The sequence below is a fragment of the Anolis carolinensis genome, chromosome 4 (genome assembly GCF_035594765.1).
Source record: "Anolis carolinensis isolate JA03-04 chromosome 4, rAnoCar3.1.pri, whole genome shotgun sequence".
NCBI lineage: Eukaryota > Metazoa > Chordata > Lepidosauria > Squamata > Dactyloidae > Anolis > Anolis carolinensis.
This window is the reverse complement of record NC_085844.1, coordinates 56,637,576-56,661,722: the sequence shown is the minus strand read 5'-3', so window position 1 is coordinate 56,661,722 and position 24,147 is coordinate 56,637,576. Positions and strand designations below refer to the sequence as shown.

Here is a 24,147-nt window from a genome sequence, read left to right as displayed (position 1 = left end):
CATACTAGATAGGTTTGGGGAGAATTCACCAGGATTTATTGGAGTTGTAGGTACTGGGATGTATAGTTCAACTGCAATGTAACAGCACTCTGAACTCCACCAACGAGGGACCTGGAACTAACTTGGCACACAGAACCCCCATGACCAACAAAAATATTGGCGATCTTTGGAGGGATTTATAGGAGTTGTAGTTCACCTACATCCAGAGCACACTATGAACCCAAACAATGATGGATCTGGGCCAAACCTGGCATGCATACCTGATATGCCCAAACTTGAATACTGGTAGGTTTTGAGGGGAATTGGCCTGGGCATTTTGGAGTTCTTGGTTCTGGGATTAATAGTTCACCTGCAATCAATGAGCACTCTGAATTCAACCAAGGATGCAATTGGACCAAACTTGACACATAGAGGCCCCATGATCAGCAAAAAATACTGGAAGTCTTTGGGGAAAATTTTCCTTGATTTGGGGGGAGTTGTAGTTCATCTATATCCAGAGACCACTGTGAACCCAAGCACAGACGGATCTGGTCCAAACCTGACACACATACCTGATATGCCGATATTTGATTACTGGAGGGGTTTGGGGGGAAGTGACCTTCCTTTCTGGAAGTTGTAGTTCACCCACAATCAGAGAAACTGTGACCTCCATCAATGATGGACATAGACCAAACTTGGCACACAGAACCCCCATGACTAACTCAACTTATTGGAGGGGTTTGAGGGGGCTGACTCACCGTAGTGGGAGTTGTAGTTTACCTACAGCCAGAGAGCACACTGAACCCCACCGATGATGCACCCAGAGCTAGCTTGCCCAAAGTAACAAACTTTGGGTACTGGTGAAGTTTTTTGGGGTTAACCTGGCATGATGTCAGTTGAAGTTCATCCACAACCTTATGCATTTTGTACACTTAAAAATTGACTTTTTCAAATAACCTGGCCAACACCAGGTACCCAAGCTAGATTGCTATAAAATTGCTTTTCAACCATTATAAACATACATACCAAGAATCGGGAAGCACTCCTAATGTGTCCTAGAGCTAAGGAGATGTACAGAAACATGACCACATAACTGATGGCAACAGTACTAGCATCGCTGCTGCTTTCCCGGTTTATTTCATCCTCAATACTGCGTTCAGTGGTAAAGGAAATTGTTAAATTTGGGTTGCTGTAGTTTTTCACGAACTTGATGAACCTGAAAAAGACACAGGAAAGTGATGTCTGAGAAAGCCAGATAATATTTAAGTGTTTTAACCCTTGTGTTGCCTTCCTATGTTGGTTAGAACACACCATGCTGCTTTTCTGTTAATGCTGAAGACAATATCTATCTATATATATAAAAGAGTGATGGCATCAGGGCAGCGGACAAAACAACAAAACTGCAGGCCCCCCAACCTCGAAATTTGACAACACAACCCATCATTCACGGCTCTAGGTTGATACAACAAAAAAGAAAAGAAAAATAAAGTCCTAATTACAGGGAGAGGAATAATAGTTTTTATCCAATTGCTGCCAGTTGGAAGGCTAAGCTCCGCCCACTTGGTCTCCTAGCAACCTCCTCAGCCCAGAGGACAGGCACAATTAGGCCTCACTTAGGCCTCTTCCACAGATTATCAGATTTTAACTGGATTAATGGCAGTGTAGACTCAAGGCCCTTCCACACAGCCATATAACCCATTTAGAATCTTATATTATCTGCACTGAACTGGATTATCTTGACTCTACACTGCCATATAATCCACTTCAGTGTGCATACTAAACATAAAGACAACCATACAATAGACATTCAATACCATCACTACCTCAACAATTTCTCACCACCAGACAATGCCACAGCAACACGTAGCCGGGCGCAGCTAGTCTATATATATAAAAGAGTGATGGAATTCGGGCACCGAGCAAAGCAACTAAACTACGGGCCCCCCAACCTCGACATTGGACAACACAACCCATCATCCATGCCTTAAGGTTGAAACAACACAAAATCCCTTCACGCACCTCCACATGGAGAGAACCCACAACGCCCCATCGGTAGCCATGCCCGGGAGGGAAAAGAGAAGCCCTCATGGCTGCCGGCAACAGGGAAGGCAGGCAAAGGGAAAAAGCTGTCCCCTGGGTCCTAGCGCCCGCCCATCATCCAAACCATTTATCTCCACTCCAACCTTCTACAATATCCAACCCATTTTAATACTTTCTATATATAAAAGGGTGATGGAATCGCGGCACTGAGCAAAGCAACAAAAGTAAGGTTTTTTTCCCCTGCGTTCAGGCCAAAGGTGTGTGTGTGGGGGGGGGGGGCTTCCAGAAAGACGGGCCCGCCGTCCCCCCCGTGAAGACCCCCCCACGCCGCGGCCTCCTCCATACCTCACAGGCCGGAGGGAGGCCGCCCCCCCCAAAAAAAAAGCTGCCTCAGCCTCCCGCCAGCCGGAGGGAGGCCACGAGGCCCCAAAGGTTTTTTTTTTTGGACCTTCAGCCCTGCAAAGCCGAAGGTCGGGGGGGGGGGGCTTCCACAAAGTTGGGCCCGCCCCCCCCTTCCCACGCGAAGACCCACCGCGGCCACCGGGGAGCAGGGCCGCGATTCCATCACCCTTTTATATATATAAATTATATTATATTAATAAACAAACAAGCTTCTTCGCGGTGAGAAAGATCTGTTCACCAGTGGAACTCCCTGCTGCAGAGTGTGGCGGAGGCGGAGGCTCTGAAGCAGAGGCTGGGCGGCCATCTGTCTGGGACGCTTTGAACGCGGCTTCCCTGCTTCCTGGCAGAAGCGGGTCGGGCTGGATGGCCTCTGGGGGCCCCGGGTGGGAGGAGCCAAGCTGCCACTCAACCCAGCCGGCCCCGCCCCTTCTTGCGGGGCTTCTGGGAGCGCGCGCCGCTTTCCCGCCTCACCAGGCCACGCCCCCTCGCCGCCACTCCGCCATCTTGGCCGCTCGCCTCCACGCGCGACCCACGTGCTTCCGCGGCGAGGCCCGTGTCTGGACGGAGATCCTCAGAAGGTGAGCCCGGGGACGCCTGCCGGCCTCGGAAAGAGCGGGCGAGCGAGCGTCCCGGCCCAAGGCCCGAGGTAGCGTTTGGGCGGGACTGGGCCCCGCTTCCCTGGAGCGTGTAGGCCCTTGCAGCAAGTTCCCCTGACATTTCGCCTGCACTTGGGGCTTTGTCATTTATTTATATGTATTTTATTTTATTTTTTTATAACTTTTATTTATGGTTATAGTGATACAATAAAAGGGGAGAGTCACATGTGATCACTAAAAAAGAAAAAATAATAAAGAAAAATAGTAAGAAAAGATATATATATATATATACTGTATTTTATTTTATTTTTATAACTTTTATTTATGGTTATAGTGATACAATAAAAGGAGAGAGTCACATGTGATCACAAAACAAGAAAAAAATTATAATAATAAAGAAAAATAGTAAGAAAAGAAAAAATATATATACTGTAGAGCAGGGGTCCCCAAACTAAGGCCCGGGGGCCAGATGCGGCCCTCCGAGGTCATTTACCTGGCCCCCGCCCTCAGTTTTATAATATAATATATTGTATATACATATAATATTGATAATATTATAATGTAGTACAATATAGCACTAATAATTAATACCATATAATAATATTAATTATATATTTTATATTACATATAATATTAGTAATAATATTAGAGTATAGTGGTATAGTTCAATATAGTAATATATAATGCTAATATTGTGCTTTGCTAATAATATAATATATTGTATGTACATATAATTTGTAAGCCACTCTGAGTCCCCTTTGGGGTGAGAAGGGTGTAATACAAATGTAGTAAATAAATGCAGTAAATAAATAATAAATAAATACATTTTAGACTTAGACTCGCCCAAAGTCTGAAATTACTTGAAGGCACACAACAACAACAACAACAACCCTAATTAACTTGACTATCTCATTGGCCAGAATCAGGAGCTTCACTTCCCATTGAAATCCTGATAAATGTATGTTGGTTAAAATTGTTTTTATTTTTAAATATTGTATTGTTCTTTCGTTGTTGTTGTTGTTGTTGTTTTTGCACTACAAATAAGACATGTGCAGTGTGCATCGGAATTTGTTTGTATTGTTTTTTTCAAATGATAATCCGGCCCCTCAACAGTCAGAAGGATTGTGGACTGGCCCTTGGCTTAAAAAGATTGAGGACCCCTGCTGTAGAGTCTCGCTTATCCAAGCCTCGCTTATCCAAGCCTCTGGATAATCCAAGCCATTTTTGTAGTCAATGTTTTCAATATATTGTGGTATTTTGGTGCTAAATTCGTAAATGCAGTAATTACAACATAACATTGCTGCGTATTGAACTACTTTTCCTGTCAAATTTGTTGTCTAACATGATGTTTTGGTGCTTAATTTGTAAAATCATAACCTAATTTGATATTTAATAGGCTTTTCCTTAATCCCTCCTTATTATCCAAGATATTCACTTATCCAAGCTTCTACCGGCCCGTTTAGCTTGGATAAGTCAGACTCTACTGTATATAAAAGAGTGATGGCATCAGGGCAGCGGACAAAACAACAAAACTACAGGCCCCCCAACCTCGAAATTTGACAACACAACCCATCATTCATGGCTCTAGGTTGATACAACAAAAAAGAAAAGAAAAATATAGTCCTAATTAGAGGGAGAGGAATAATAGTTTTTATCCAATTGCTGCCAGTTTAAAGGCTAAGCTCCGCCCACTTGGTCTCCTAGCAACCTCCTCAGCCCAGGGGACAGGCACAGTTAGGCCTCACTTAGGCCTCTTCCACAGATTATCAGATTTTAACTGGATTATATGGCAGTGTAGACTCAAGGCCCTTCCACACAGCTATATAACCCATCTTATATTATCTGCTTTGAACTGGATTATCTTGACTCCACACTGCCATATAATCCACTTCAGTGTGCATACCAAACATACAGACAACCATACAACAGACATTCAATACCACCACTACCTCAACAATTTCTCACCAACACCACCAGACAACGCCACAGCAACGCGTGGCCGGGCACAGCTAGTATTTATATAAATTCCAAGTTCATAGCAACTTTTTTCCAAATCCATTTGAACAAATTTTACAGGAATTGGGGGAAAAACATGCTGAGGATATGCATTCTTTTACTATAAAATGCAATTTTGCAAGTCGTGTGCTGAACTGATTTGATACATTTCGATAGTTTTGATCTCTACGTAATATTTGAACAATGTGCCTCCACCTATAACACATTTTTCAATTCTTAACTCCACATTTATTTAGGGCAGTTCTCATGATGGAAGAACTAAAAGAAATCCTAGACAAATTACTCCCAATTGATGAAGTCAGTACATGATCCAATGGGTAATATTAAATATTGTCAGCAGTAACACTTTTTGATTTTCTTGAGAAGAAAACCAATTCATTTCCATTATAAAGAGTTTACATCCATGGTTTCAGTTAAGACTTACTCTTCCTCCCAAGCCAGAGCTTTATTCAGCTTTTCTGTGTCATTGTAGTAATTCTGGACAGGAAATGTGATGACAAGGGCTGTTGCATTGTTGTAATTGTCACCTATGTGGAAAAAATATGTGGGGAACTATTTTAAATCAGATACAAGTCACATTTCTGTATACTGCAAAAAGCACATTCTAGGATATGCAAGTTCTCAAAAGTACTGTTGTAAAGCACCTTCTCCTATAGGCGTCATGTTCTTGCCCAACAAAAGGTGTCTTACAAAGGTGCAAGACCAACTGACGACAATAAAAACTCAAGATAAAGATAAAGGTTTTCCCCTGACATTAAGTCAAGTCGAGTCTGACTCTGGGGGATAGTGCTCATCTCCATTTCTAAGGCGAAGAGTCAATTGTCTGTAGTTGCCTCCTAGGTCATGTGGCTGGCATGACTGCATGGAGCGACGTTACCTTCCCACTGAAGTGGTACCTATTGATCTACCCAGATTTGCATGTTTTCGAACAGTTAGGTTGGCAAAAGCTGGGGATAACAATGGGAGCTCACCCTGTCCCGCAGATTTGAACCACCGACCTTCCAGTCAGTAAGTTCTGCAGCTTAGCGGTTTAATCCGCTGCACCACTGCAGCCCCAACTCAAGAGACAGTGGACCAAATGACTTGTCTTTCTTCCAAAGGAGTCCTCAGCTAATAACTCATCCATGCAGCATAGTACCTGACTATTCAGAAGTCACTTCTAACTCTTTATTTTGTTAATGGTACAACTTCTTGTAGAAATGTGTAATGAAGAGAGCTTAAAGCTCAAGACTTTTAATCCTAGTCTTAGAGAAGCAAATATTCTATTTCAATCAACAGATACAATGTTCAAATACAAAATGAACCCGAATGCTAGTTCACATGCCGTCTGTTTAATCTCATTTTTGAAATCAGATCACTTTACCAGGTTTTCTAGAAAAGGGGATTCTCCACCCATGAGATTATTATGAAAAAAACCTCAATTTGGTGATACTGAATAATATTTTCATAATTTATAAAACAAAAATGATATAACTTTTGCATCAAAATGCAACAATGATATTTATCCCAGCACCTGATAAAAGTTAGAATAGTATTAACTATTCTAGAATAGCATGAGCTACTAGTATTTTCTATCTAGTTGCACAACTAACAAGTCTTGCCAAGTCCTCTTTTTTAAAAAAGGAAGATTTGTTTCTCTCCAATCACCTTATTACATTAAATCCTCCCACCATGTAGCACCATAAGCAAGTAGACAGGTCAAGTGTGGGCTAAAACTGAATGCTGAGTGGTGTATTAGTCTGAAATCTGCAGAAATTAACTCTGCAAGACATGTATTCATATCATTTTAGAAGTACAGGTCTGCTCCAGCATATCACACCTACCATCATATCCTCCCATTACCAGCCATGGAAAAACAGGACCACCAAATGTTCCTAAGCATGGATCATGAAGAAGAGTTGTGTCGTTCAAAGATGCTGGAGCTCTGTCAAGTTCAAATATAAAAGTTGGGAGTTACCTGATAATAACTTTTTATGAACATTATGAAAACATTGGGGCAGCCCGTGTTTTGTCAATGTAATGAACATATCTGCCAGTAGTCACCAGTTTCAACATAACAGGGAACTCTGGTATGATACAAGCCAGAAATTCCAGCTCCAAAGTGCATGGTGAAACAGACAGCTAGGAAAGAGAACACACCCAAACCCCTGGATTCCATTGCCTATGATATATGACCCTTTAAACCCATTTGGGCCTTCCTAATGTCTATTAATAAATATTTAAATGCTAAATAATTCTTGTTTTAAGCAAATTATTCCCCATTTTCCCTTTGCCATAGGAGAACTAAAAGAACCATTAATCACTGCTGCAGTGCTGCTGGCATCTTATCAACATATCCAGCCATTTTAACTGTATTCCTTTTGTTTTAATTAAATGAAAATCAACCTATCAAACCGATACAGAGAAGCAATTTTAAAACAACACAAACAGTTTGCTAAAGAGAAGGGGATGAGAGTGTTATCATTGTACTTACTGGACACAGTATAAGAAGTGAGAGTGGTAGTCAGCATAAACATAAAAATCATCACCAATGCTGTGATCTAGGACAGAATGGCTGTTCTGAAAATAGTTGAGTACACTCAGAATAGTGCAGTTGTTATTGTAGGGAGAAAGAGGGATCAAGCAGACGTCCTTCAGCATTATGGTCTCATTATTGTAGGAAGCAGTTATATTTTCAACAGCATCCTGCAAGTCTAGTACCTGAAAAACATCCCAAAGGAAGAGTTGTATTTTGTTTAGCAACAGAACAAGTCTCTCTCTCCCCCCCCCCCCCCCCCCCCCCACTGCACCTCCCATTAAGTATAAGCATCTGTTGTAAGTGAGCTGACTACAACACTAGGTAACAAAATTTGAAAAAATTCTGTTCCTGGTTTGAAAATGTTATTTCTTGTTTAATTGTGCAAAGTTTTTGCAGTTTAATACACCTTTTCCATGTTTTTATGATACAACCAATCAGAAAATTACATTTATAACCCAGGAACAAAAAACGTGTTACATAGTGTAATGCGCCTTTTCATGCGGGGACATGAGAAAAGCCTCCCACAAGGATGGTAAAAACATCAAAACATCCAAGCGTCCCCTGGCAACGTCCTTGCAGACGGCCAATCCCCTCACACCAGAAGTGGCTTCCAGTTTCTCAAATCGCTCCTGACACACACAAAAATGCGCATTTTGATAGAAAGGCCCATGATGGCCAAACACAAAAACTAAACATGCCCTTTCAAGATATGAAAAAGTATATAGTATTTTAGATACAGAGTTTGAAACAGACTGTAAGAAAAGTGCCATGATATCAAGTATGGAAAAGAAAGCCAGAATGAGAGCAAGCGATGATGTCATTAAATAAGGCACTCCAAACTTTACCACAAGAAGTTCCTGTCCTGCTGCCATTATGCTACTTTAAGACATACCAATTTTGCATGAATTGCTATCATACCTAACTTTGCATTAGTACTTCAGTACTGCTTTAGTGATTTATGGTTGCATGGTCTGTTTTCTGCATAATCATCATCATTATCATCCTCATCCTCATATATAATAATAATAATAATAATAATAATAATAATAATAATAATAATAATAATAAACTTTATTTTTATATCCCGCCCCATCTCCCCGAAGGGACTCGGGGCGGCTCACAACAGGGACAAGCCCAAAACAACAATACAACATATTTGACAAAAACTTAAAACATTCCAACGATACACAAAATAAAATAATGGACAATACATTAAAATCCAAGCAGATAAAATCAGAGTAATTAAAAGCAAACCAGCGGGGACAGGCTTCATAAAGTGCTGTATCATGGAAATGAGTAACAGGGATAAAGTGCCATACGCTTTTAAAACAGAAAGAAGTATTCCAATGACAGCTCTATTGGGCCTATACATTCAAACGCGCTCTGGAACAACCATGTTTTCAATTCCCGGCGGAAAATGGGAAGGGAAGGAGCCAACCTGATCTCCCTAGGGAGAGAGTTCCAGAACCGTGGGGCCACTGCCGAGAAGACCCTCTCCCTCGTCCCCACCAGCATTTGAGACAAAGGCGGGAGCAAGAGGAGCGCCTCCCCAGATGATCTTAGGGTTCGCGTTGGTTCGTACGAGAGGAGGCAATCACGGAGATAGGCAGGTCCTGAACCGTTTAAGGCTTTATAGGTAATAACCTGCACCTTGAATTGGGCCTGGAAACTTATCGGTAGCCAGTGGAGCTGTTTAAACAAAGGAGTTGACCGCTCTCTGTAACTATATATATATATCCTGCCCCTCTCCAAAAGGACTCGAGACAGCTTACAAACTCGGGGCAGCTTACATCACTGCCATAGCACTGCCTTCTGACTCTTGCAAGTCCTACTTTGCATATGTGTTCCTTTCTCCCGTCAAGGAAGGACTGTCTGCTCCTTTGGCATGTGTGGGAGCTGGATACGCCCTTCTGTGCCCCACTATCAAAGCAATGAGATTCCTTCCTCTCAAGGAGAACTCCCTTGTGAGGAAGGGCTATCATCACTTTTTTGGTGAGATGTTTCCCTCTGTCCCCCAAAAAGGAATGACAGTCCTTCCTTGTTGGAAGGATTGAATATCCTATAAAATCCAGCCTACTCACATCACATGACTGCCCGAGAAGCAGAACTGTGGCAGGATAATTTTTTAAAATATAAATCCATTATGGAAAAGCAGCACCATTGAGGGACATGCCAAGAACTATTGGGATATGAAGCAGCTACAGGAGAGAGACACCATTGTGCAGTGAGTAACAAAAAATATTTCCCATGGAAATATTCTTTTACCAAATGTGTGTGATAGTCCTTAGTGTGAAGCGTATTTGAAACACTTTTCATGTTTGAAACACTTTTCAATAAGTATTTTTTGGAACATGTAGAAGAGCTAATACTTAATATACCTTTTTTTTCCAAGACTGTTAAAAGCTGTTGTGATTTGTACACCACAAAGAACTGATTGCTGAATTACCTGATGCAAAATATCTTTGGTAAGTGGAGGACCAAAAGGAACATCATCTCCTGATGGGTATGGAGAGTAGATTCCTGGCTTGGTATGAGGGGCCTGAATAATAAGTTGTTCAACGCGGAAGAAAGGTCCAAAGTGAGCATCAAAATATTCCTTTTCTTTGCGAGCCTGGCTACTTGGGGCTGACCAGAGGTCTATAGGATTTGTAGTTAATTTCATAAACATGAGGCCTGAGCAGCACATAACAACCACAACCAGGGAGAAGAGAATAACAGGCCGTGGGTTCCGAACACAGAACGCTCCCCAAGACGTGAATGTGACTCTTAATGCATTCTCAAACTTTTCACCAAATCTTTCACACCAAGTAGCTTCCCCTGCAAGCAGAGACAAGCAAAAAAATAAGACTACTATTGGCAGAAATTCTTTTAAATATTTTGTCTGGCTGAAACAAGCAAACAAAAAGTACAAAGCTACTGTAAGGAGCAAAAGAGTGACATGATATTGTTAATCACAGATAATAATATACAATCCAGACAATTTAGGTACAGTAGAGTCTCACTTATCCAAGCTAAACGGGCCGACGGAAGCTTGGATAAGCGAATATCTTGGATAATAAGGAGGGATTAAGGAAAAGCCTATTAAACATTAAATTAAGCTATGATTTTACAAATTAAGCACCAAAACATCATGTTGTACAACAAATTTGACAGAAAAAGTAGTTCAATACACAGTAATGTTATGTTCTAATTACTGTATTTACTAATTTAGCACCAAAACATCACGATATATTGAAAACATTGACTACAAAAATGGCTTGGATAATCCAGAAGCTTGGATAAGCGAGGCTTGGATAAGTGAGACTCTACTGTAGCGTTCAAGCAGAAAAGATCACTTTCAAGAAGTAATGACTGGGAAAAGAGGCAAGGAAGAGAAATTCTGAGGCATATAACTAAAGGTAGTTATTTTTTAAAAAATAATGTACATGATTAGACTAAATTTCTAAGACTAAAAACACAAAACAGTATATGAAAGACATGCAGAATGAATTGTAAAGAATTATTTCACAAAAAATCAAGGTATCGTTATGTAAACTCATATGACTTCTGATCACAGAGTTTTAAAAAAATGCATACTAAGGGTTAGAAGACATGATTATCAAGTTTGCAGACGACACAAAATTGGGAGGGATAGCCAGTACTCCTGAAGACAGGAGCAGAATTCAAAATGACCTTAACAGATTAGAGAGATTGGCCAAAATGAAATTCAACAGGGACAAATGCAAGATACTCCACTTAGGCAGAAAAAATGAAATGCAATGATACAGAATGGGGATGGCTGGCTCAACAGCAGTATGTATGAAAAGATCTGGGAGTCTTCTTGGACAACAAGTTAAACATGAGCCAACAATGTGATATGGCAGCAAAAAAGCCAATGGGATTATGCCTTGCATAAAAAAGGAGTCTAGTGTCTAGATCCAGAGAAGTCATGCTACCCCTCTATTCCGCCTTGGCAGACCACACCTGGAATACTGTGTCCAGTTCTGGGCATCCCAATTGATAGGGAGATGTTGACAATCGTCCAGAGGAGGGCGATTAAAATGATTAAGAGACTGGAGAACAAGCCTTATGAGGAGCGGTTTAAAAAGCTGGGCATGTTTAGCCTGCAGAAGAGAAGGCTGAGAAGAGACATGATAGCCATGTATAAATATGCAAGGGGAAGTCATAGAAAGGAGGGAGCAAGCTTGTTTTCTGCTGCCCTGTAGACTAGGACGCGGAACAATGGCTTCAAACTACAGGAAAGGAGATTCCACCTGAACATTAGGAAGAACTTCCTCACTGTGAGAGCTGTTCGGCAGTGGAACTCTCTGCCCCGAAGCTCCTTCTTTGGAGGCTTATAAGCAGAGGCTGGAAGGCCACCTGTCAGGGGTGCTTTGAATGTGATTTTCCTGCTTCTTGGCAGTGGGTTGGACTGGATGGCCTATGAGGTCCCTTCCAACTCTATGATTCTATGTTAAACTCACACTTACCAGTATCCTGGCGTAAATGAACAGAATAGGCAATGTTGCTGTCAATAGGCGTGTACTCAGAAACAAAGTGTCTCTTCCTATAAATGAGACAAACATGAACAAAATCATTTAAACAATTATCAATTATTGTAAGATAAAGTTGGTTACTGTTTACAAGATCCATACTTGGTCATATTCAAATTGCAAAACCAGACCGGCGCTAGATTTAACTAAATGAGGACTGCTGAGATCTTTGGAATCCAGCACCAATCCCTCATCATTTTTGTAAACACTCAAATCACAATGTTGGATCAAAGGCATTCTGTTCCAAGAACCGCTAATCAAATGTCTATGGGAAGTCTGCAAATAAGATACAAATAATATCCTCCTGTATAAGTCCATTTCTAATTAAGTTTCCAACTTTTGGGCCTCCAGGTGTTTTGTACTTCAACTCCCAGAAATCCCAGCCAGCTAACCAACTGTTAGGAACTGTGGGAGCTGAAGTCTAACACCTGGAGGCCCAAAGGTTGGGAACAATGGAACAATGGACATAACATACGTAAATCACAGATTCATCAAAAGAACATGGAAGCTGAAACAACCATGTGAAACTGTTACTTCAAATAAGGTATATTTAATAAGACATCTGACTGTTTTTATCCAACAAATCTTTCCAGCGATTAGTGTATGTGTGGTTAAAGGTAAGTAAGTAACCCTATTGATATTTACATAATTAACAAACAGAAACCAAGTTAAAAATACTGCCATGGCTATTTTTTATCATCTAATGCCCCGTGTGCCTCCAATGAACTACAAATAATTTAGTCTTCAACAATACATTGAACTACAAATAGTTTATTGTTCCCTCTTAAACCATTTCTATTCTAATTTCCAAGTTTCTTCTGTTACATAAATTCGAGTGTCTCTCCCATACCAGTCTCTTGGTATCAAGATTTATAGGTGAGATACAAGAACATTTCTGATGCTATCTCCTATCACTAACCTAAATAAGTTCTTCAAATGGAAAAATGAGTTTGAGATTATTTTTTTACTTGTTAGAAGGAAGGAATAGTAGAGTTTTTCAAATGTATGACTTTCCAGTTGTTGCTGGATAACAACTGCCAACCCCCCCCCCCCCACCCCCGATCACTAGTCATCCTGGTTAGGACTGATGGAATAGAAGCAGATTTGTTATTGCAATCTCCAGGATCAACAACAGTACAAGTGCTACTAAACTTTCATTTTGCCCTTCTTAATCAGCTTCTCCAAACATCTTTCTCCTAATTCGTAACCAGAAAAGCATATTTAGTTTCAACTTAGTTTGAAGCAATCTTGTTTGCCTTAATGTCTAAGCAATTACAGGTTCCTAATAACTCTCTCGCTGTATATTCAATACTCTTCCTCACAAGAGCAAAGTTATGGGGAAAAAATCAGAGTTTGGGAAACGGAACTGACTAGAGAATTTTATACTATACCATTTGAGGCAATGGCTGAATTGCATCATGCAACAATGACACAACAGTCTAGGAACAGTCAGCCAATGAGACATCCATTTAGAAGCAAAAATTTAATAACAAGCCTTAGATACATAGTAGAGGGCTTTATCTTTTTCTTTGGTTCCTATTTAAAGTAAGCACTTAAAAGACGAAAACGCCTGTGACTATTAACAATGATTCACAAGACTGTTGTTTACTTTGTCTCATGTTCTGCTGGCTTAGTACTTTCAAATCCCCATGCGATTCAGCTAAAGGTGCAGAGTACATTGTCCACACTAGGCAATGTCTTGTTTTTGCCTCTCAATATCAGCAGAAGAAATGACCTTGACATAAGCCATCCTGACAAAATGCAAGGACTCTCATCTCATACCAGACCTGTCACCAGATCATGCCCGGCCTTGTCTTAACAGTACTCTGGGTAAATAAGTATGCAATTACTACAATAGTCTGGCTGCTTGCTTTAAATCACTTATTTGTAAGTATAAACACAGTTTTTAATGGATACATAGCACAGGGATGCTAACTATCTACCAGAAACCAGAGAGAGCAGATACTCCCCACTGGACCATAGAAATAATCTCTCCATGCCCTCATCCTCATCCAATTTTATTTTAGTGACAATGTCCTTGTGCACACTCTGGGGATATGGGCATATTAGCCATGTTCTACAACAATTTTAGTGTTAAGTGCTTTAACAAGAAGAAAGAAGGCTATTTACCTGTAACACCACACTCCAAAAACCACTCCAAAAAAGACTAGCAGAAATCCTGTGTAGGAAATCCACATGATGACATACATAGCATCCAAGCCAAGCAAAAGCCACGGAGCAGGGGGCGAAGGGGGCTCTGGTTTGGGGCCGCAGACGATAGAGCAGTCTTGACAACTGCACGGCCCTGTGGCATCATCCATAGACTCATTGCAACCTTTGGTAGCATTGTTCATAGGAGTCATCCCATGGATAGGGACATCTGGCAATAAAAATGTTCACGTGTTACAAAAACTTAAAGATACAAAAAAATTAATCATAATTTAGTCCACTAAGGCTCCCAAAAATGTACAACAGACAAAACATTATTTTTAAACAGATTAAAATCTGTGTTTAAAAGTCACACGATTAATTGTTGTGATATTTATTTTTTATTGTTTTTAATTTATCACTCTCTCACTATAGCCCCCGGAGGCGCAGCAGGTTAAACCACTGAGCTGATGAACTTGCTGACTGAAAGGTCAGGAGTTCGAATCTGGGAAGCAGGGTAAACTCCCGCTCTTAGCTTCTGCCAACCTAGCAGTTCGAAAACATGCAAATGTGAATAGATGAATAAGTACTGCTCTGGTGGGAAGGTAACAGCGCTCCATGCAGTCATGCCGGCCACATGACCTTGGAGGTGTCTACAGACAATGCTGGCTCTTCTGCTTAGGAATGGAGATGAGCACCAACCCCCAGAGTCAGACACAACTAGACTTAATATCATGGTAAAACCTTTACCTTTTACTCTCTCACTGTCAAAATTTATAACGATATGTATGTATTGAAATTACAAATAATTAAACAGTCATATGAAACTAAGATAGTAGTTTTGGACTTTTAACATTTACAGAACTCAACAGAAAGAGGTTTGTTTTTGCAGCATACACTTTATCACACATTTGAAAAGTCTCTGTTCAGCAGTGTAACTAAGTAGGAGCTAAAAGGCCAAAGCTCACCTACCTGAAAATATTGGAATAATGTTGAAAGGAGCCTGACCATTATCCTTACTAAACATATACTGTATCCAGTTGGTTGCATTGCAATCTTTAGGATCTTTTCCACATAGCAGCCCCAGTGCTTTAACATTGCTTGATGGCGCCTCTACATCTTTACAGGCATTATACATGGCTGTAAGCACAAAATGAAAAATAAGAGAGCAGTACTCAAAGATACAAAGAGAAATTCCAAAGGTTGACTCATCAAACACAATAAAACGACTATAAGACAATTAGTGTTGTAGATACATTTTGGATGCAGTTCAAAGTTAACAATTGCTTCATATATCTTCCTACTTGATTCCTAATCTCCACCTATTGTCTTTCCAGTTATTCATTAAATGCTAAAAATGCAGAAGAGAATTGTTTTGCTCTCAACTGGTTGTTACGCAAGATAGAGAACCAGTAGCTATTAGCTGTTAACTTTCTAAAGTAATTAATGACAATTCTCAGTTACATTATGTCAAAGGACAAATTCCTATGTAATCAAATAACCAATCAAATGATTTCGATAATACATGTATACACTCTCCCTATTCAGAAACATGTATTTCATTTTGCCACATAAGAATGAATAACGTCAGCGTTCCTAGTAGCAATCAGGCTTAATTTAAAGCACAAGCATTTCATTTGCTTGCAACATTAAAAAAAACACAAAGCATCCTGAAACAGAAAAGAGTAAGACTGGATGGTAATAATATTAAGTACTATTGCCATTATAATGATAATTATTGCTATTATTATTTCCTGCCTTTTTCACAGTTCAGCACTCAAAGTGGCACATAACAATTAAAGCAATCATAGCTAAAAACTCACAACATACAATAGTTTCAAAGTAGTTAAATTATCAAAAACATAAAATCACTACAAGGAAAACAGCAAACAGAAAATCCTATACATGGTGCAAGGACCTTTATCCTTGAGTCACTAGTCTTCCAAGGTCTGTTAAAACCACAAAGTGTTTTCCTGTCTGTAGAAAGAGAGCAAATAAGAAGATTCTGGCCTAACTTTTTTGGGAAGGGAGTTTCAGACTCTGGGACAGCCACAGAGAAGGCTCTCACCTATGTACCCAACCAGATGAAAAAAGGCGGTGGAAGAGAGAGAAGAACCTCCCTCTCAAAATTCAGGCAAGATTGTATCAGAAGAAATTTTTCAAATATCCTGCACTTGAGCTGTATTTGGCTTTACATCCCACCAGGACCTTGAATTGTGCCTAGAAATTGATATATAGCCATTGGAGATGTTGCAAAAAAGTAGATGTGCTCTGTGCCACCAGCCTGATAATTATCTGGCTGTAACTATTTGGACAAGTTTCTAAACCATTTCCAAAGTTTTTGAACCATCAACAAATACAGCCCCCAGTACGACATATTACATTAATCCAAATAGGATGTAACTAAGGCATGTGTCATCACGGCCAGACCTGATATCTCAAGGAATGGGTCCACAAGCATTCTTGGCCACTAACAAAATCTGAGTCTGAATCTAGGAGTACAACCAAACTATGGACCTGAAGCTTCAAGAAGACTGTAAACCCATCCAGAACAGGTTGAACTCCTATTCCTAGATCTGTCTTTCAGTCGACTAGGTCCACAGTGGTGTCAAACTTGTGGCCCTCCAGGTGTTTTGGACTTCAGCTCACAGAATTCCTGGCCTTTGGACAAGCTGGCTAGAGCTTCTGAGAGTTGGAAGTCCAAACATCTAGAGCGTCACAACTTTGACATCCCTAGAGTAGTAGATCACTGTCTTTTTGGATTAAGTTTCAGTTTGTTTACCCAAATTTAGTTTCCTACCGATGACAGCACACTAGTTTGGGACCAAAAGTAGTTTCCTTGTATTGTGGTGGAAAAGTGTAGCAGATGAACAGAATACAAAAGTGTTATTGACACTGAACGAAAGTGCACATTACCCACCTTCTAATATTTCTACACTTCCTACTGGGATCTTTTCCCAGGTATATACAATAGAAGTAAAACTTTAACTTCATAAAGCACATTAGAGCACTTTACAAGGAAGTTAAAAGAAAGGAGAGTACAAGGATAATTGTTAAAGAACAATATAAGTAACACTTTATGGGAGTTCAACAATATTTGAAAGGAATGACTAAATAGAACCTGCTACATTCCATGGAGAAAAATAGTTGTCAAATTTGATTATTTTTGTGTGTGTAATAGGAACTGAAAACATACTTCCGAAATTGGTCTTGTGAATTGGATTAAAGTTATCTCCAATTTAGCCAACAGAATAATTACCAGCAATTTTGAAGCACTTCAGTAGTGCACAATCACACACTCTGCTCTCCCTGCCTTGACTTAACCTTCTTTTCCATGCAATTCATAAACATCTAACCTACAGATGAATGCAGGTAAAAATTGGGTTTTTAAAAATAAAATCTGCATTGCTTACCATTAGAAAATGTTTCTCCAATGTAATACTGCAGCTCTGTAATGCTGGTTTTATTCTGTTTTGTAACTGGATCAATATATGGCTCTGTTTGCGTAGCATTCAAAAATTCTGATTGATGAGGACTGCAGGTGAGCTCACAGAACAGGTTTATTAAATTATAAAAACATGATGGGCACCTGGAGAGAAAATGAGAGCCAAAATTTCATGTTTTCTTCTTAATTTGCGCATAATATACAAGTAATTCACATGAGGCAATAAAGTATTTGTTTTCCAGAAATACAAAAGAGATGCAAATGTCAAAATGTAAGTTAATAGTACTTCTATGGAATTTGTATGTGACCAGCAAATCCACCAACTACTGTCAGTACAGAAAATGCCAAGAACCTTTCACTTGATAAGAAGCCAAACTAAATTGTTCAGCACAGTACAACAATACCTGCAGAATAAATGCAACTTCAGTTATTCACTTAGCCTTAACTGAACAAGTGAAACTTAGAGCTTCTTATATAAACTACACCTTTGACTCGATACCTTTGTCATTCGACCCATGTATCCATGTCACTGCTCAGTGGTTAAACCAAACAAGTCTTGCAGCCTAATTTTACACATGCATTTCCCAGTCCTACTATGTTACATTGAGATTACTTTCATATTTAAACTGTACATCCTTACAAATTGTCATTTGCATGCTCTTTCTGTTTCCCTCTTCAGAAAGGAAAATCAGGGAAAAATAACAATTTCCCATTAAATGGAAGTAATTTAGAGAAAGTCATTAAGCAGAATAAAAAAGCACCAAATAGCAAATATTTACAGACATCTTATTAAGGCAATATTTAGAGAATGTTGTCTACTAAAATACTGTTACCTATGTGGTAACAGTAACCGTCTGATGAGCACAACAGTATCTGTAACATTAGCTGATTTCAGGTATATACGATTTGTAAGCATATTTTCCTTCCTCTGTTCTAGAAAACTAAATACTGACCAGATATCCTCTGGTTTTCTAGGAAGAGAAGAATATAACCCTCTGTACAAGGTACAACCTGCAATAATAGCTTCCAACGTACCTTGAAAGAAACTGCAGAGGGAGCTCCAAGTTGTTTTTCAAAGTCTGAAGCTGATGCACATCACAACAAAGGCTAACATTCCCAAAGAAAAGGCCTGGACAGAGTTCCTTAAGAGAAAAGTAGATAACAATAAAGCAGCTCCACATTATTTCTAGTTCTCATTCTAAACAACTAATTTTCAAAAAGTTCTACATGGATTTCAAGAGCAAATTTCTGGATTACTAGCTGTGCCCGGCCACGCGTTGCTGTGGCATTGTCTGGTGGTGTTGGTGAGAAATTGTTGAGGTAGTGGTGGTATTGAATGTCTGTTGAATGGTTGTCTTTATGTTTAGTATGCACACTGAAGTGGATTATATGGCAGTGTGGAGTCAAGATAATCCAGCTCAAAGCAGATAATATAAGGTTCTAGATAGGTTATATAGCTGTGTGGAAGGGCCTTGAGTCTACATTGCCATATAATCCAGTTAAAATCTGATAATCTGTGGAAGAGGCCTAAGTGAGGCCTAACTGTGCCTGTCCCCTGGGCTGAGTAGGTTGCTAGGAGACCAAGTGGGTGGAGCTTAGCCTTCAAACTGGCAGCAATTGGATAAAAACTATTATTCCTCTCTCTCTAATTAGGACTTTATTTTTCTTTTCCTTTTTGTTGTATCAACCTAGAGCCGTGAATGATGGGTTGTGTTGTCAAATTTCGAGGTTAGGGGGCCTGTAGTTTTGTTGTTTTGTCCGCTGCCCTGATGCCATCACTCTTTTATATATACAGAAAATATCCAAGGCGGAGTTTGGAATTGGTCAGGGACCATGCTAGTTGGGCATCCGGGGAGTTGAAATCAAAAAAAGTACTATTTTCAAAATCTGCCCTTCACCCTTACAAGGATTCAAATCAGGAATCATGTATAAAACTGGATGATGGTGAAATCCAGTAAACATGACATGGTGGGTTGCCATGCTTAAATATGTTATCTTTTTAAATACTGATGCTATTATATTGACTTAATCCTTTAAATATGCTACACAGTGCTTAAAAATAGGCATAGTCTCCAAAAGAAACATTTCATAAAATTTTAATCATTAGATACACACCTGAACCAAGTCATAGCCATCCTTCGGTAATGGCACTGCTGGACCATTATATTCACAATTGTATCGTTTATCACCAGAAGCAATTCCACACTCACCATACCAAACACAAGAGTCTGAAAAAACCTACAGAGCATAAAAAATGAGTTAAGATACTAACAAATAAATATAAACATGGTGACATGTCATAAATCAATAATTTTTAAATGTCAAACATATTGACAGGTCACAGCAATGTTGTTAGTATATGATTATCAAAGGATATGAGGAATTTCAGCTCCCATCAAATGACATAACTATATGAAACATTTTAAAAGGGATAGTATCCAAATTGTAGCCTGATAACAAAAAGCTATGATGTAATCACAGGTTTCAGTGTGCCCACTAGCATGCTTGAAAACGAGATATCATAATGACATATCACAAACTGCTGTTGAGGTTCACCTGACAGTCAAAATACAAGCAAAGTCACTGGTAATGACTTAAACATGTATATCAAGAAATAACTATCATCCTTTGTATTACATCACATTATGTGTACCCCAAAAAGTATCAGAAGATGTTCCTCCTTTGTCTGAACACTAAAACCAAGGGATAAACAAAGAAATAGGTTGCTAGCACTCAGGTCTGATAAAGTTTTTTTTATCATGCCAGAAGCAACTTGAGAACATCCTGCAAGTCACTCCTGGTGTGAGAGAATTAGCCATTTACAGGGACATTGCCCAGGGGATGCCCAGATGTGTTACCATCCTGCTGGGAGGTTTCTCTCATGTCCCCGCAAGCTAGATCTGGAAGACGGGAGCTCACCCCATCTCAAAGATTTGAACCAGCAACCTTCAGGTCAGCAACCCAACTTTCAGGTCAGCAGTGCAGCCAATTTAACCCATTGTGCCACCGCGGCTCCTAAGTGACAGTCAAGATGTAGAAATTTTTTGGCCTAAATGTAGACATAACATGCCAAATATTCAGTATTTTTTTTTACCCAAAAGTGTGTTGGGTTATCCATTACTGGTATGGGTCCTTTAACACAATTAATTAAACCATGCACACAAATATGCATGCGAATGCAGACTTGTGTGCACATTGACTACCATTCCTCCACTGGAATGAGGTATTTAAAAAGCTTCCATGGATAGTAATGGAGGCCTTTTAAAAGTCTGAATGATGGAGGTGTTCTGCATTTGAGATGGGTTAAGCTCTTTTGTCCCCAAAACAGAACCCTTACCTCCAAATCACACCATGGAACAATAAACAGCACCTTCTAAGTTATTTTTTCAAAATTAATTACATATAGAAAGAAAATTGTGCTTTTAAAAATATATATATCTGGTCACTTATTAGTTTACATATTGTATGTAAACTATCGTATGTATTTGTTGGCTGAATGTGGATGGGATTCCAGAAATAGAACTCACATCTGCAAGTGGCTTCAGACTCTCAGAACTGTGAGTTCTACTCAAAATTCAAACCAAATAAACCTTGGCCATGCAAATTTAATCAACATCATCTGCCTGAATATCTAATTAATGAATTATACTATGTAACAACATTTGAGAATTTTTCTGTTCCTGGTTTGAAAGTGCTATTTCCTATTTAATTCTGTGGTACTTACTTTATAAGGAGTTGTAATACTCCAGAAACTTCATTTTTGTGGCTACCACAATGTTGAATTGGTTGAGACTGGATGAGATATTCATTGAAAAACTACAGCAAAATGTGCTACAAAGTTTTTGCAGTTTAATAAATCCTTTTCATATTTTTATGATAAAACAATTAGGAAATGACATTTATAACCCAGGAACAAAAATTGTGTTACGTAGTGTTATGAGATACTATTTTTTCCTTAGCTGCTTGCAAAGTGCTTCCCCTTTAAAAATAGTGATTTAATCAGAAGAATGTCCTAAACAGTTGAATAAGCTGACTTCAAATTCTGTGATAAAGCTGTACAAGTAAACACTGAAGTTTCACAAGGCTGGAGGTGGCAACAGAAAAGAATCTGCAGTGCAAAGATTTCTGACAATACTTCTCAGAAGGCTCATGTGATCATGATCTATGTGACAGTCATCTGGTAATAACACGTCATGAAAAACCTATCATCAGCATCTTTATCTTGCCTCAGCATGACAGAGTGGTGTTTCCCTCAATCCAAGCAAAAACCACAGACTAGAACAGCAAGGAAACGTTGCATAAAGTATACCAAATGAAGGCAGTGATTACATCTGCAAGTCAGAGCTTTATTACTACACAACCACAGGCAAATGACTATTCTCTCAGCCCCTTTCTGCCGATCAACAGAAGGAGAATCTCAATATTGAGTCTTCAGTGTTATTACAAAATAGGAACAGGTTGCCAAGGCTCCATCAACATAGACCTCTTAGGTCAGTGTAGAGGCAGAGCAATCCCGTAGCAACCAAATGTTGCACAAGGCTGAACCGGGGTAACACAGGACAAGGCCACTTTAATGCTGCTTGGCCCTGCATCAGCCAAAATCAAAAGAAAGTCTTCCACAAAATTCAGATGTTCTTTTGACTTAAAGTCTGCCCCATTGACCTGCTGACATCACAGCATGCCAGAGAAAACAGGCAAGACTTGTGTCACCATCAGGAACCATTGCACTATGGAGGGGGGCACTGAGGGTGGCCACCCAGTGGCACTGAACCACATTTTGTGCCTCTGGATGCTGGTGATTCCCTCCCATCCCTGCAGTAGCTTAGGAGAGTCCTGGACCATATTTGGGGCACATCGGATCGGCCACGGTTTGGGCAGTGTAGATCAACCACATGAGGAACCGGATTTCCCATTCAGTGTTCTGGATGAGTTAAAGAAGCATGGCTACACAGCCTAATGTCACTAAATCCATGCTCAAACTTCCATACAATGCTTCAACTGGAAATCTTGCTTCACTTTTTCTCCCTAATATAATGCCTCCTGAAAGTTGGTGGCTTCACAATCTGCCCTCCTGACTGAAGGAAAACCAACACACAGGGACCCCCCCCCCCCCAATTATCTCCAGTCATTCAGTGATCAGATATAACTAGGAGATTGCCCCCATATCAGGAAGCAACCTAGAGTTTCTGGTAAACCAAATGAACACTTTCTTTGTGACGTATTAGATTCATGAGCCAGAGATTCCCTTCTCCATTTTAATAAATCACAGATAACATAGCAAATACTTCCTCTTTAAACATTACAGAAATGTTATCATATTAGTAAATTATTTTGGTGAGTTCTTATGCGGCCCTATTCATAAACTACAATAATATTTATGATAATAGTGATGCACTTATGTTTACATTTCTGAAGTTCTTTCGCCATGCGTTATACAGAACACCTCACATATCAGATTTAGTCAAGTATAAGGCAGATTTTTATGTGCAAGAATATCAATGTCACGCAAGTAATATAATTTTAAAATCATGTTATTTTCTTTCTAGGACTCTCAATGCATCATTCTAAAGACAGCACATTCATATTATCTTAAGAATAGCCTTCAGTAGTTTTATTTCATGTGCTTTGTTTACAAGGACAGATTCCTACTGTTAACCTTGATTTGTTCTCTGACAGAAAAGGAAACATTTGTAATTGTACCACACATTACTACATCCTTCCTTTATTACTTCATATTTTTACTCATCATGGTCAAAACATATATGGAAAGGAGAGACTGGATTCTGCAAGGCAAGATATCATGCAACGAGCCTAGTATGAGGTTTTTTCCATGTCAGGAGCAACTTGAGAAACTGCAAGTTGCTTCTGGTGTGAGAGAATGGGCCATCTGCAAGGACATTGCCCAGGGGACGCCCAGATGTTTTTGATGTTTTAGCATCCTTGTGGGAGGCTTCTCTCATGTTCCCGCATGGAGCTGGAGCTGACAGAGGAAGCTCACCCACGATCTCCCTTGGTTGGATTTGAACCAGCAACCTTCAGGTCAGCAACCCGACCTTCAAGTTAGCAGTCCTGCCGGCACAAAGCTTTAACCCACTGCACCACTGGGTGCTCTTCCCATCTCAAATGGGAACGAAGTTGAGTTTTAATTAAGTACTTTAATCATTTGCTGCGACATTACTCAACACTCAGTCTGAGTTAATCCACACACATTCTTTTGATGTCCCCACTGGAAAGTGCTTCCTAAGGTTCCGACATCCCAGTTCTGTGATCAAATAGATAAACTCCATGCTACTTGCTTTCTCAGGTCTTCGTCTATTCCCAACAGCTCTTTACTATGTTGTTGCACACAGCAATCAGTTCCCACACCCAAGATCACTCAAACCATGGTCTGATAGTCTATCATTATTCTTTCATTGCAATAGGCTGCACAACAAGTTAATATTTATCTTGTGATACTTCCCATGAATGCCT

General features: G+C 39.7%; 1 protein-coding gene across 1 annotated transcript in view; it reads right to left on the bottom strand.

The window, feature by feature from the left end:
• The window catches only part of npc1 (NPC intracellular cholesterol transporter 1), a 54,958-nt gene that overhangs the window by 16,068 nt on the left and 14,743 nt on the right, over nucleotides 1-24,147 (bottom strand). The window contains exons 2-12 of the mRNA XM_062980443.1: nucleotides 19,792-19,914; nucleotides 18,712-18,818; nucleotides 17,645-17,820; nucleotides 15,204-15,371; nucleotides 14,214-14,463; nucleotides 12,021-12,097; nucleotides 9,998-10,368; nucleotides 7,507-7,733; nucleotides 6,857-6,957; nucleotides 5,458-5,560; nucleotides 1,006-1,195 (exon numbers count right to left, since the gene is read on the bottom strand). Of these exons, the coding sequence (XP_062836513.1) occupies nucleotides 1,006-1,195; nucleotides 5,458-5,560; nucleotides 6,857-6,957; nucleotides 7,507-7,733; nucleotides 9,998-10,368; nucleotides 12,021-12,097; nucleotides 14,214-14,463; nucleotides 15,204-15,371; nucleotides 17,645-17,820; nucleotides 18,712-18,818; nucleotides 19,792-19,914 (1,893 nt within the window). The remainder of the gene's footprint in view (nucleotides 1-1,005; nucleotides 1,196-5,457; nucleotides 5,561-6,856; nucleotides 6,958-7,506; nucleotides 7,734-9,997; nucleotides 10,369-12,020; nucleotides 12,098-14,213; nucleotides 14,464-15,203; nucleotides 15,372-17,644; nucleotides 17,821-18,711; nucleotides 18,819-19,791; nucleotides 19,915-24,147) is intronic.